At 47.8% G+C, this 13,037-nt stretch overlaps 1 protein-coding gene across 1 annotated transcript in view; it reads right to left on the bottom strand.

Annotated features, from left to right (window-relative positions):
• Positions 1-367: 367 nt before the first annotated feature.
• LPP (LIM domain containing preferred translocation partner in lipoma) overlaps positions 368-13,037 on the bottom strand; it is a 656,183-nt gene continuing 643,513 nt past the window's right edge. The window contains exons 11-12 of the mRNA XM_078668172.1: positions 6,969-7,089; positions 368-2,326 (exon numbers count right to left, since the gene is read on the bottom strand). Coding sequence (XP_078524298.1) covers positions 2,198-2,326; positions 6,969-7,089 — 250 coding nt within the window. The 3' untranslated portion in view covers positions 368-2,197. The remainder of the gene's footprint in view (positions 2,327-6,968; positions 7,090-13,037) is intronic.

Here is a 13,037-nt window from a genome sequence, read left to right on the forward strand (position 1 = left end):
CTACAGAACAAACTGTATTCTGCAGAACAGTAAAGACACTATACGGACCACGCCCCCTTTGCGGAGCAGCTTAGGCACTCTAGTACAACTGTGTCACGGTTAAGCTAACAGTATCAACAGAATTTATAAAATGAGTAATCATCAAAAAGCTACACAATAATCTGGACGCCTCTGCAAGTAGAAACCCTTCACCCTTTCCAGAGCCACTCAATAGCATGCGGCGGTGGTGGCAAACAAAGTCATAACCCACCACCTGACAATCATTCACCCGTCTCTGGGGCTTTCACATATATGCACGTTCTCTCCCCCTCCCAAAAAATGGAAAAATCAAGTAGCAAATTCATCTTGGAGATGGTCTCTTGTAGCACAGGGCCGGGCAGCCATCTCATTTCCAAGATGGTGTGTGCTTTAAATAAGCAAAGTTACAAACGACGGCAAAACCAAAAAAGATACTAATGCGTTGGGAGCTACGTATTACCAACACATGAAAGTCTTACTATTATTTATAGGCAACCTCACAAACCCCAACATGCCTGCTATTTTTTGGATCAGCCTATATTTGTGTACTTATATCTGCCAATCAATTCAGACTTTTGTGCCAGAGGTATGGTTTTAAAATAAGTTCAGAAATATAAATGTAGCCATGTGAAGGTGATAAAAGATGAAGAATACCTACAAGAGAGATGGGGGCCATTTCATGCGGGTGTCATGTTCCATGACACAACTAGGGCTCTTGGTGCTTTAAGATTCATATCAATCAGATGACATTGGAGAAGAGCAGAGTCAGAGGTGTGCCAAGGAGACGTGCGATGGTGGGAAGCCGAGGACCACGTCTGAACACACCAGCGGCTCAGAGGTAGGATTTCCCTAATATCATTGGGACCTCATGACTGCTCTGGAATGAGGAAGAAACCTGAAGACATTCAGCTTATTACTGGCAAAGTAAAGCAAATGATGCTGGTAATGGCCTTCACCACTTAAATTCATTTATACACTAATACTGCATAGAAAAAAAATTGCTTCCGGTATAAATAAAGACTTTAGGGTTTGTGTTTCCTATTGTTGATGAATGCTTTTGAACTTGATCCGTGAGCTTTCAAGAAGCATTTTATCTCAGTGGGCAGCCCAGAGGACATCACTGCTAAACTAACTCATTGAAGCATCACATATTAAAACCCATCGGCTACTTGATATTTTCAACTATCACATACACGTAACACACGCATACAAACACAACCAGACTTACAAGATAGTGTTTGGTTGTTAGGCTAGATCAGTGAGTGGATTTCCCAGATCACTCCACCAAGGATCCCTGCTCAGGTAGGTCCCTAGCAGCATGCAGAAATTCACAATAGTAAGAGGACATCGATGGGGCGCTACTGTCCTGAGCGAGAACAATGATGACCGGAGGTCGACAAGGTACACCTTCGATGTGTGAGGGATACAGGAACACCCTCATGCTCAACACTTGTACTAGCCACAATGGCCAACACTCATGGCCATCTCACCTACCCTTTGGCACAACAAAAGTAAACTCCTTCGACGCCCACAACCAGCACTTCAAGAATGCTCTTAGGAAAGAGAGGGGACGAGAATCATGCATCTACAACAACACCGACAAGTTATCGATAGCTATCCAATCAAAATGACCCAATTCAGTACAATAATTCACTCAATCGTAAGCCACACACATTTCTGAAACTTCCTGTGTTGTAAGTTCTGTCCCTGGAGTGTTATCGGCATGTTCATAAAAAAATGCACATTTATGTCTGAAGGCCAACTTACAGGGTTCCGAAGCACCAGTGAACTTTTAACGTCTTGACAGGCTAACTATCATTTCATGTCGATGTGCAAAAAAGAAGTTTGTGACACTATAAAGTAAGGCCAAACCGGTGAGGACATCAAAGTTCCTGTACAATTTATATGAATGCGATCAGAAAAAGTGATCTGTGTCTAGACAGGGAAAGGCATTTATGTGCGTGAAGACCCATCATAGAGTCTTTTGTGTTCTGTGTAGTGTGAGAAGGAAAAATCCTAACCTAATCTCAATGTGCTTCTTGTGGTCTATGAAGGAATCGGCGTCTCTTTCTAACTCAGTCCTCTTGTCGTTCAGTACGAATGAAGGCCCTGGATATGGGAGAAGTGACCGATACATAAAGATGTGCTTTCTTTTTAGCATGCAGACTTCGAAGTGGGCTCAGAGGTCAGTGCTGGCCTTGGCGGTCAAATCCCTGATTCGGGTCGAGTTGCAGGTCTTGCAAAGGATGTGTCCATCGAGGGGGTAGCAGCCCTGGTTGTCACCTTCGGACAGGAGGACTCTGCAGTCCTGAAAAAAAAGGAGATAAAAAAAGAGGAAATCAGCAAAATTAAGGAGAGTACGAAGGACGACCATACTAAACGGTAATTCAGAAAGGGGAGTCAAGGCAACTGGGGGCTTTAGAAGGGTTTACGGTAAAAAAAATATTCCCCTTATTGAATTAACTTCACTGACTGTGTAAGGATCCTACTTGGACACCTCCGTGATGAAGAGGTCTGGTGGACAAGAGCAGAATTTCATCTGAATACCAAAATTAGTCCTACTGGAGTAAAGATCCGGGACACCTTTTGGGCCTCGCATGACATTTTTCTGTCTCAGTCTATTGACTCTTACGAAACAGCCAACTCAAACACCTTACCAAGGCTAACGTCAGACTGATCCTCAAGGGGGCACGCCCCTAGGTTCCCACAGATTTACCAGTAGCATCAGCTAAGACGACAGAGCTCGAAAACAGTGGTAAAGCCAAAGTCTGTGGGTCAAAAGCGTACACAGCTATAACTGGACCATTTGCAGATAACTCGCGTGGTGATGGAATTCAATCGTATCCAATGGAGATCGAGAATGAAATACCACGAGCTAAAGAATGGGATGGTTTTCTGTAATCTCTTTAGGCTACTCTGAGCAGGAGGCTGGTGATTAGAGCTCTTCTTGCGGACAAGGAATCTGAAGTGTTCCGTGTCAAAGACCCGCTCTACCATTAAACCAAAACTGGTCAGAAGCTGAACCTTTTATCTCTGATAATGCATTGTTATTGGTAGTAATTGCAATTTAGGTAGCCGCAGTAAACTTGCACAAGCCCACTCACCAGCCTTCCACTGCTGCTTTGGAGATATCTCGCAAGGAATGAGAGTAAGTGCCAAGTGGACGCCCTTCTGTTATAGCACGCTTCTGTTCTACCAAGTTTCGGTAGGATCATAGAAACCGATAAGTTTATGTGATGAAGTGGAGTATCAAATGAGATATTGTCAGGCACTGTGGCTCTATTGAAATCTGAACTATCATTGGCCAGAGTAAATACTTAGTAAGACCATAAGGGAAAGGGGATTAGGGATATGGAACAGATCGGCTTTCTGCAAAAACAACCAGCATAAAATTCAATGTTGTGCTTTTATGTTAAAAGGCAAAGTTCAGGTTGGAAGAAATGTAGTTAACTGGAACCTTCAAACACCGAATGTTTTAACCAAACTGCTTCAAACCCCTAAAGATGTATCGGAATTATAAATTCCTTCGGATTAACTTTTCATGTTGATGTCCCCTTATAATCTCATTTTTATTTAATGGGTAGCCAAGATTTACATTTGAATGCTTTTCTAATCAATTGTTGTTTTAATGCAATAACCAATATTTAAATTGTTTTATTTTTTTGAAGTTTTTATTTACTAGTTTAAAAGAGTATTATAATTCCAATATACAACCCTTAGATAGACACATTTCTCCCATCACCCGATACAGGTAAAATGATAGTTTGGAGATTGACCGAGGCTCTACATTGATTACTTACCCCAAAAGATGGACTGATCACAGCAGAGATTTGTATTTATGTGGGGGCAGATGGAAAGGATATACTGTTTTAGATGGTTTACTGAGGCCATTGAAAAGTAAACCGTGATTTCAAAAGCGGACGAGTTAAAGGATGGATGGGTTTACTTGCTGGAAGCTCCAGACTAGAACTGTCGAGGTTCTTGCTGGATCATTCCTGGTGGCATCAGCAACATCCCCTTCTTCAAACATAATTTTTATCAATTGCCAAGCATAAAAAGAATGTGTTAGTGTTTTTCTTTTGCGTGAATAGGCAAACCACCACAGGTTAGGGGGAATTAACTCTAGAATGCATTTCGTCCTTCGTGAAATATGTTCAGATATGTGACCCATTAAAGAATTTCTATTATTCAGTGAAAACAAAGTAAGCTCTGATGGGGCACCTTCGGGCTCAGAATTCTTCTGGCTTGCTTTTGAAACAGGCCATGTTTTGAATCAACAGCTTCTGCGGTGGGGCAAGCACCTTCATCCATACCTCTGTCACCAACGAAACGTGTTTACACACTTCCAGCAGACTTAAGTAACTTACAAATGCTAGTTCAGAAAATAACCCAAACCCAAAGGCGGTATCTCTGTCTTGACAATACTGGTGACAATCTCTACAACATTAACCCGACCAATCCTGTCCCAGGCCACATTCCACGTACGAAGAACACAACCAGCGGCTTCACTCGCACCCTCTGCAGCAGGGTTCGGACTTTTATTGCACTGGACACAGATGTCCTTTTGCGTGAGACGGAGCACAAGCAAAGTGGAAAAATGATGGAAATATGCAAAGGAAACTTACAATAAAGGTACAAATAACCATAAATAGTGAGCTGGACATATGCAGGGACACGGGAAGGTATAAAAGACCAGCTGAGGGGAAACTGTTGTTTCTGTCATCTCCTCTCAGCCTGTCCGGTCAAGTTCCAATGCTTTGTTTGGGCACAGGCCATGGCAGCCTTGGGTACAGGCCATGGTAGCCTTGGGCACAGGCCATGGTAGCCTTGGGCACAGGCCATGGCAGCCTTTGGTACAGGCCATGGTAGCCTAGGGCACACGCCATGGTAACCTTGTGCATAGGCCATGGTAGCCTTGGGCACAGGCCATGGTAGCCTAGGGCACAGGCCATGGTAGCCTAGGGCACAGGCCATGGTAACCTTGTGCATAGGCCATGGTAGTCTTGCGCGCACCAAGAGTTGTTGGAAAGATAAAGTTCAGGCGAGGGAAACATCTTGGAGTAATCCAAGGATGACCTTTTCTGCCATAAAAGTCCAGAAGAAAACACCTAAAACGCTGAGGACTCCAGCCGGATATTTAAGCATTTACATAAAGGGGGGCTACCGGGTATTTCAGTCCGACAGCAACTGGTATTATCCGTGAAGCGCAGGAAAGGCTCTGTGGGCTAGGGCATGGCTACAGAAAACCAGCAGGGAGCAAGGAGCATGGTATGGAATAGGATATAGCTTTCAGTCCACAGTGTCCAAGATTCGGAAAGGTTATAAAATAGACTGAAGTTCACCAGGTAGATCAAAAGAACGCTAAATATTGGGGGAATGCTACTTCGCAAAGTTCTAGCCAGGTGCAGGTTTTGTGGGCCCCGGAGGCAGTGTGGTTTGGCTTTCTCGGTTATTGACCCCGCTATGGAACAGACCTTCTTTGGGTGTCCTGCAAATGGCCTGCCATGGAAGCCTTAGTAAAGTTTTAAAATCCTATTGGTTTCACTAAGTTTCTCCACCACTTTCTTTCTATTACTGCAACTTTGCATTTATAGTGCCAAGAAACCTTTGGGTTACTCTCTCACTCCCTCACAATCTGACATCAGTCAATGGGCCATGGGTCTCGGGGTCTTCGAGGTGGTCACTCATGGTATTTCTTTGTTCGCCCTAAGTTAGCAGGGTATGCTCAGACGCGAGTCCCTTGCTCACTTTGCCACTGGATTCAAGCAAGCCGGGCTGAAGACGGCTGGAATGCCAGAAACCGGTCCTCGGAAGCTTGTTTCCAGTCCAGGGAAGGCATCGCTTGGCAGTTCGGGCTGGACTGTTCCCATGAGGCACAGGGTCAGACTGATTTGCATATAGCCATGTCTGAACTGGGGTGGCAGAGTGGGCTAAAGAACGGTGATGGATTAAACCCAGATCTTTTGACTGGGTGTGAGTGTTTGATTGGTTCAGATGCTCCCTCCATTACCACCCCCTTTTGTACCGCTTTTGGCCGCAATAAGTGTGGCAGGGTATGCTCAGACGTGAGTCCCTTGCTCACTTTGCCACTGGATTCAAGCAAGCCGGGCTGAAGACGGCTGGAATGCCAGAAACCGGTCCCAGGATGCTTGTTTCCGGTCCAGGGAAGGCATGGCTTGGCAGTTCGGGCTGGACTGTTCCCATGAGGCACGGGGTCAGAATGATTTGCATATGGCCATGTCTGAACTGGGGTGGCGGAGTGAGCTAAAGAATGGTGATGGATTAAACCCAGATCAGTAGACTGGGGGTGAGTGTTTGTATCGTCAACGCTCCGTCCATCACCCCCTTTGGTCACTCATAAGGCCTAAGGTGCTGGACAAATGCAGTATGATTCTAACAACGGGGACGATGGATTGCCTGCAACCAATGGACCGCAGGCCTCTGGGACTTCCAAGGTGGGCACTTGCATGGCCTCAGAAGGTAGACAAAGATGGTATGATCGAAGCAATGGCCATCGGGTCTCGGGAGCTCCCAAGGTGGCTGAGCTGGAGTTCCTGGTTTCAGCTGGCAGTGGGTCTCTGGTATGATTCAAGCAAGGGTTGCTGGATTGCCTGCGGTCAATGGGCAGCAGGCCTTTTATGGAGGTCGAGTGCTTGGCCAGAGATGCTGAAAAAGATAGTTTGATTCAAGCAACACTGAGGCTGGATTGCCTACAGTCAACACGCCTCAGGATCTGGGTTGCCTGAAGTCAGCTAGCGAGTCCCATGGTCTTGCAAGGTCGTCACTTCCATGGCTTCCAATGGTATCACTCAAGCAACAAGGAGGCTAGAGAGACAGCCCAGAGATTTGAAAAGAATATTCTAAGCAAGTGAAGTTCTAAAGAAGAGACCAGCATCACAGACACTACCCAGGTATGTGGTAATAACAGACTCATATTGGGTCACACTTACCTCACAGCGGTAACAATCAACGTGGAAGTCGCGGTCCAAGGCGACAATGCGAACGGTCTCCTCCTGGCCGGCGGCCGGCATGATGGCCTCCCTGCACACCGAGCACCGTGGTGCAAATTTTCTGAAATGAAGCCACAAGGTTTTGTTAAACACAGACTTGTCACACCGGTTAGCTGCCATCACCTGTAGGGTACAGTTACGCGTAGCATTGCATCACTGCAGACCTTGAAATAACCTCACCCCAAAGAGTGGCATGTTCCCTCCCAAAGGCTGGACTGGGTGGTATTTTATGGCCCTGTTGGTTCCACACCACTCCCCAGGGCCCCTTCAACCAACATCTTCTGAACCCCTTCCTGACTGAAGTTATGGACTGACCACAAGGCTCACGGTTGGATTTGCAAAGCCTTACTTCAGAGTCCGTGAAAGACCACCACACGCGGTAAGTGTCAAAATGTCACGTTAGCGACAACTATTATGGAATACGGACTTGTCTTCCTTGTTTGGTAGGATAAAAGTGAATCCATGCCATGTTCTAAGCCTTGCGACCCCCAGTGTTCAAAACTGAAACATTGATTCTAAGGATATGCATTCATTTATTTGGTCAAAAACATACAAGAAGCAGAACAATCATGGGCCAAAAAACAGTTTTGGTGGTCAACAAAGAATCAAAAATAATAAACTAGATTGAGGTGTGGGCGTTGGTCATCGTTGTGCAGGCGGATGAATGGCTAGAACAGACGTGTGTTGTACACAGTCACACCACAGACGTCACCAGACAAGGGAATGGCGCGTAGTGACGTGCATCAGGCATGACTGACATGTAGACAGAGATGTGTTTCTAATAATGTAATTTATGTTTGTTATATACTTTTATAGCTGCGTCTCACCGCCGAAATAAAGTTGTATCTGATCTGACATTCAAACAGTGTTTGGGGTAGTCTTGCTTTGGTTAAAGGGAAGTTTTGAAAAAGATGTTTTGAAATCAAGTTGAAAGGAAATGGTGTTGAGCTCATGGATGTCAGCTAGGTGGAATAAGTGTCAGAGGGATTGGGAGGAGGAGATCTGGAGCAGTAGCGGCTGGTGTTGCTCGAAGATGGGGAAGCGGGCGCGAGGGGTGGAATTCGCATGGGTTTTGCGGGGAAATAAAAAAATAAAAGGAATAAAATTAAACGTACCTTTCTGCCGGGTCTTGCGTCTTCTCTACTCCTGCTCTCCTCCTCTCCTGCCTCCAACAGAAACAGGAAGCAGGCAGCCAGGCTCCCTCCCCTAAGCCAATCACAATGCTGAAAGCAGCGTTCTGATTGGTCGGGACGGCGCCCAGCCAGGGGCTAGAGGGGAGGGCATGTTCTCCTTGCAGGCTGCAATGGAGCCTGCATGGAGAAGGGCCGAGTGCGCATGACTGGTTTGGGCGGCCCGAGAGGCCCGACCAAACCGTCTTTGCGCACTCAGGAGAGGGCAAACCACTAGAATTCCTAGAGGGAGCCATGCCTCCATCCTCCTCGCTTCAGCCTCAGGGTCTTCATCCTAGAGACACTGCATGCAGGAAAGAGATAACCTCTCACTGTCCTGGGGAAGCTGTACTCATTCTATCTGGTGCCATGCCAACCTGGGCCATCCAAAATGGATCCCACAGGCCCAAATACTCTGACTCACAACCCCCAGAGTCCCACTGCACATGCACTGCACACACGACATGCACACAGGGTGTGTTTGCAATGTTCTGTGCTTCATAGAACGGCACAACTTTACACCAGAGGGGCCGGTAGACGGTGCTCTCACCGACACAGAGAGAAGGGTCTGGTCACAATACAAACTTACAAAAGACAGTTTGCTGCCAGCATCGCTTCAGGTGATGTAGCTGGGCGAAGGATGGTAGCCCCTGCCTGGCATGAGGCATGTGTGGTGCTCCCCTCCAGGTCACACAACAGGTCTGGGTCCAGCATCCTCAGGGACAGGGCTATGCCTCTGCGCACACAATAGGGGTGCATGGTGCCTGGGCTAAAATGAAGTAAAAATACAGTTTCACATCCATTCAGGCCCTCCGGGCTGGGCTGCCGGCCCATTTCCAATGCAGTGGACATTCCGTCCCAACACGCTCCTTGTGAACAGGCCAGAGGGAAAAAATCTGGTGAGCTGAGAAGCGTGCCAAGTTTCTGGAAAGACTGGAGTGCATGAGAACTCATAACCGATTCTTTCCAAGTCTGCTGGAGACTGTGAGGAAGTTGGCAAATAGGAGCAGCTACAGAGAAGCATTACAAGGTCATGGAGTTTGTCTGATCTGCCACACAGCTTGGACTCCCTGGAACTGTGGGTTTATCAGAGCTTCTTCCAGAAGTTTGGAAAACACTTGTTTTTGACACGTTAAGGGGAAGCTTTACAGTTATGGAGGCAGAAACTAAGGAAGCGAGGGAGCCAAGCACCTGACCAATGAGTCCAGGCTCAGACTTCCATCACCCAACTCCACCAACTCTAAACTACCCGATAAACTGCTCCGCCGATGCCGCCCTCCGCCGACCTCCGCCCTCCGCCGCGCTCCCCCGACGCCGCGCCCCGCCCTCCGCCGACGCCAGGCTCCGCCGACGCCAGGCTCCACCGACACCAGGCTCCACCGACACCAGGCTCCACCGACACCAGGCTCCGCTGACACCAGGCTCCGCTGACACCAGGCTCCGCCATCACCAGGCTCCGCCATCACCAGGCTCCGCCGACACCAGGCTCCGCCGACACCAGGCTCCGCCGACACCAGGCTCCGCCATCACCAGGCTCCGCCGACACCAGGCTCCACTGACACCAGGCTCCGCTGACACCAGGCTCCGCTGACACCAGGCTCCGCTGACACCAGGCTCCACTGACACCAGGCTCCGCTGACACCAGGCTCCGCTGACACCGTGCTCTACATTTTCCAAAATTCTGTCCCACACTCAGATCGTCTGACTTCACACTTAATTTCCTGACTACCATTCTTCATGAAACAATTACCCTACAGCTCGAAGAATACATTAAAAGTATCCCTACCTCCCAGGATAGTGCACACATGTTACGAGTGAAACTGGTGCATGTATGTTGTATGTTAACTTCTTGCCAAACCGACAGCGCCCTCACACCGGTAGTATTGGTCACACCTACCATAATGTGGCGCATCCAAGCAAGTCCTTCTCGACAGAGGACACCCAACAGCAGTGAGTAAAAGAGCAGCCGAACAACGCACAGATCATGTGGGGGCAGCGCTCTTAAGCACCGTGTGGTGGCATTTATGTGGGCAGGGACACAAAGCTAGTTTAGCCACAGCCTGTGGGTACTTGTTGGTACCTTTTCCACCTCATAACCGACACAATGGGTGGTTGAAACTAGAAGTGGGTGCGCGAGCCGGGGGTCTGCCTCTCGCTCAGCTCGAGGTCCTCTTGCACCTTGGAGGCCAAACGAGCAGAGCTTTCATTTGGGTTTTACTCGTCACCTCTATGCTCCAACCTCTGTTCGGTGGCGGCTCCTTCACTATGGAGGAGGAGCGTCGTCCCACTGCTTTTCAGCAGTGTAAAAAATAGAAGGAGAATAACTCGCTGCTGTTATCACTTTATTTTCCCTCGCTGAAGCCAGTTTTTGCGCAGGCAGGGCGGGCTTGACCGTCATCACCGCCAGCAGGGGGAGGAGTGGTATATTCACTTAACTGCACAGGACGGTTTGGGCCGGTCAGACAGTCATGCGCACTTTGCATCTTACCCACCGGCCTGTAAGGCACCGCCTGGACAGAGATCATGCAGAGGCTTGCAGTGCCATTCTGAGCGCCGAACCACAGCACTCCAACCAATCAAGACGCTGCTGTCAAGGGGAGAGCGTGCAGTGATAGGCTATGGAGAGCCTGTGTGCTTCCAGGAAATGAAGGAAGTACAGGAAGATGATGGCTCAGAAAAGGTATGTGAATTTTTAATATTTAACTCTCCCCACCCCCTGCCACCGCCATTATGTATCAGCCGTCACTGCCTCTTGTGCCAAGAATCAAAGAAAAAAGAACCTTTGGGTGTAAAACTGGCCAGAGCAAGAGATACTCGTCTAGTGGCGAACTGCAGAAAGGGGAGCGACCTGGAATCAACGCTGGTTCCACTGATTCGCCAAATTGTGGGATCTTTGGCAAATTATTTCACAGAACCTCCTTTTTGTTCATAATCATATATGGAAGCACCTTGTAAATGTAAAATGTAAATTGATACTTGTATAGCGCACTACTCACCCGCAAGGGTCTCAAGGCGCTTGTACGAATACCGCTGTGGAACCCATCCTGGCTTTCCCTGTGAGGTGTCCACTCCTGGGCACCCCCAAGGTGGAGGCCAGGCATCCTTAGCGTTGTGGGGGCCGTTGTGGAGATTAAGCAAGCTATTGCCCAGAGTTGCAGAGTGGGACTCCATGATTGGAATAGGCACCGAGGCGAGAATTATCAGGTCCGTGGAATTTTTGAGCCCAAGACCCGCCGAGGCGGGGAACTGAACCCTGGTCCCGGGCTAGACCTCTGCATCAGGGTCTGCCGCTCTAACCATTGAGCCACACTTCTCCACATTCAAATACGTGAGTTCAGGGAGCGCGCTGTACAAAAACCTTGTGTTTCATTTAGTGGACTCTAAGTTGCTCCATTTATTATAAGAATTTAGGCGTGGCTTAAAAGATTTAAGCTAAAACTCTGTGCTTAGCATAGTGTGCCGCCCGACTTGTATTTTGCTGTTTCTGTCATTGCATCCAGATATATGATACAACAAGTAACATCATACCTACAAGTCAGGACTATTGGCTTTGTCAATGGTTGTTAGTTGCATTAGATAAATGAAAAGCAACTATGGATTGTATATAATAGTGAAAAAGCTTCCACTTAAAGCCCTGGTGACACCACGACAATGTTGCTGCTCCTGAGTTTCCAAAACAGAAGGGAAATCCAGAGAGAAAACCCCTACCCTTTCCTGCATCAGGGTTTGGTGGCAGAATATTTCAAGAGAATTAGCTGCGCTGACAGAAAATCGAAAATAGGCTGCAACAAAAGCTTAGAAAATTCAGATTACGTAGGATTGAAGTTGCCAGCAGAGGGTTATGAACTTTAAAAGAAAAGGTAAGCGATGGAGAGTATGTGGCCTAATAGCTAGAGTAGTCGACCTCGGAGCTGGGGTACCAGGTTCGAGTCTCGGCAGGGACACTCGGCATCCTGTGATTCTGGGCAAATCACTTCATCTCCCGTGCCTCCCAAAAATAATGTGTCCATTTGTAACGCACCTGTTGCTCATGTAAAGCGCTCCGAAACCTTCGGGTCGAGTTTGTGCTATATAAAACAAAAAAAACAAAAAAACTATAACTTGTAGAAACATTTAATGGACAGCCAACAACCGACATGTGTGATCCTCTGCTAGTGATGGCATTGAGTGGAGGATACAAGCTAGAGACACCAGAGAAGGCACATGGGAGAGGTAGTAACGAAAGAGCAGTTTACTCTATCAACCCAAACAGACTACAAACCAAGCCAGGACACTGTTCATTTAAGCTTTAGGACTGGAGGTATCTCAAAAAAGGGTACTCGTCCTCTCGACACTGCACAAGCTTGGGAGACGTCTTCAAAGACAAGGATACAAAGATCTGGAAGAAGCTCCAGACGATGAAGAGACCTCCCACGTGAACCCAACAGTGTCCAAAGAGTCGGGTACTCTTAGCAGCTTTCATCAAATCATGGACGCTCGAGCGAGTTAACAAGGTGATGGGTGGACTCCAAGATATCAACTCTTCCAAGCAAGCTGGGTCCAGCGACAAGCACGGCGACGCCTCCTTGGACACCGTGGGGATTATTAACGTATCCATTCCCAACCCCAAGGAATGGTCCCCAGTGTCTACAACAAGGCCCACTGGACGCCAATGCTCAAGCAAAGTCGAGGGAGTCTATGAAGCGATGGACCTTCCTAAACCTCCTCTTCAAGAGGAAGATCCCACAGGACGAAAGCCTGTGTCAGCGACAAGGATTCGTAAAAAAACAATATTCCGATAGCCACAATTTAGGACGATCGGTGGCAGCATATTAAGGAAAACCTCCTCTTGCGCCTCAAA

Source organism: Lissotriton helveticus, chromosome 11, assembly GCF_964261635.1.
Source record: "Lissotriton helveticus chromosome 11, aLisHel1.1, whole genome shotgun sequence".
In the NCBI taxonomy this organism is placed as follows: domain Eukaryota; kingdom Metazoa; phylum Chordata; class Amphibia; order Caudata; family Salamandridae; genus Lissotriton; species Lissotriton helveticus.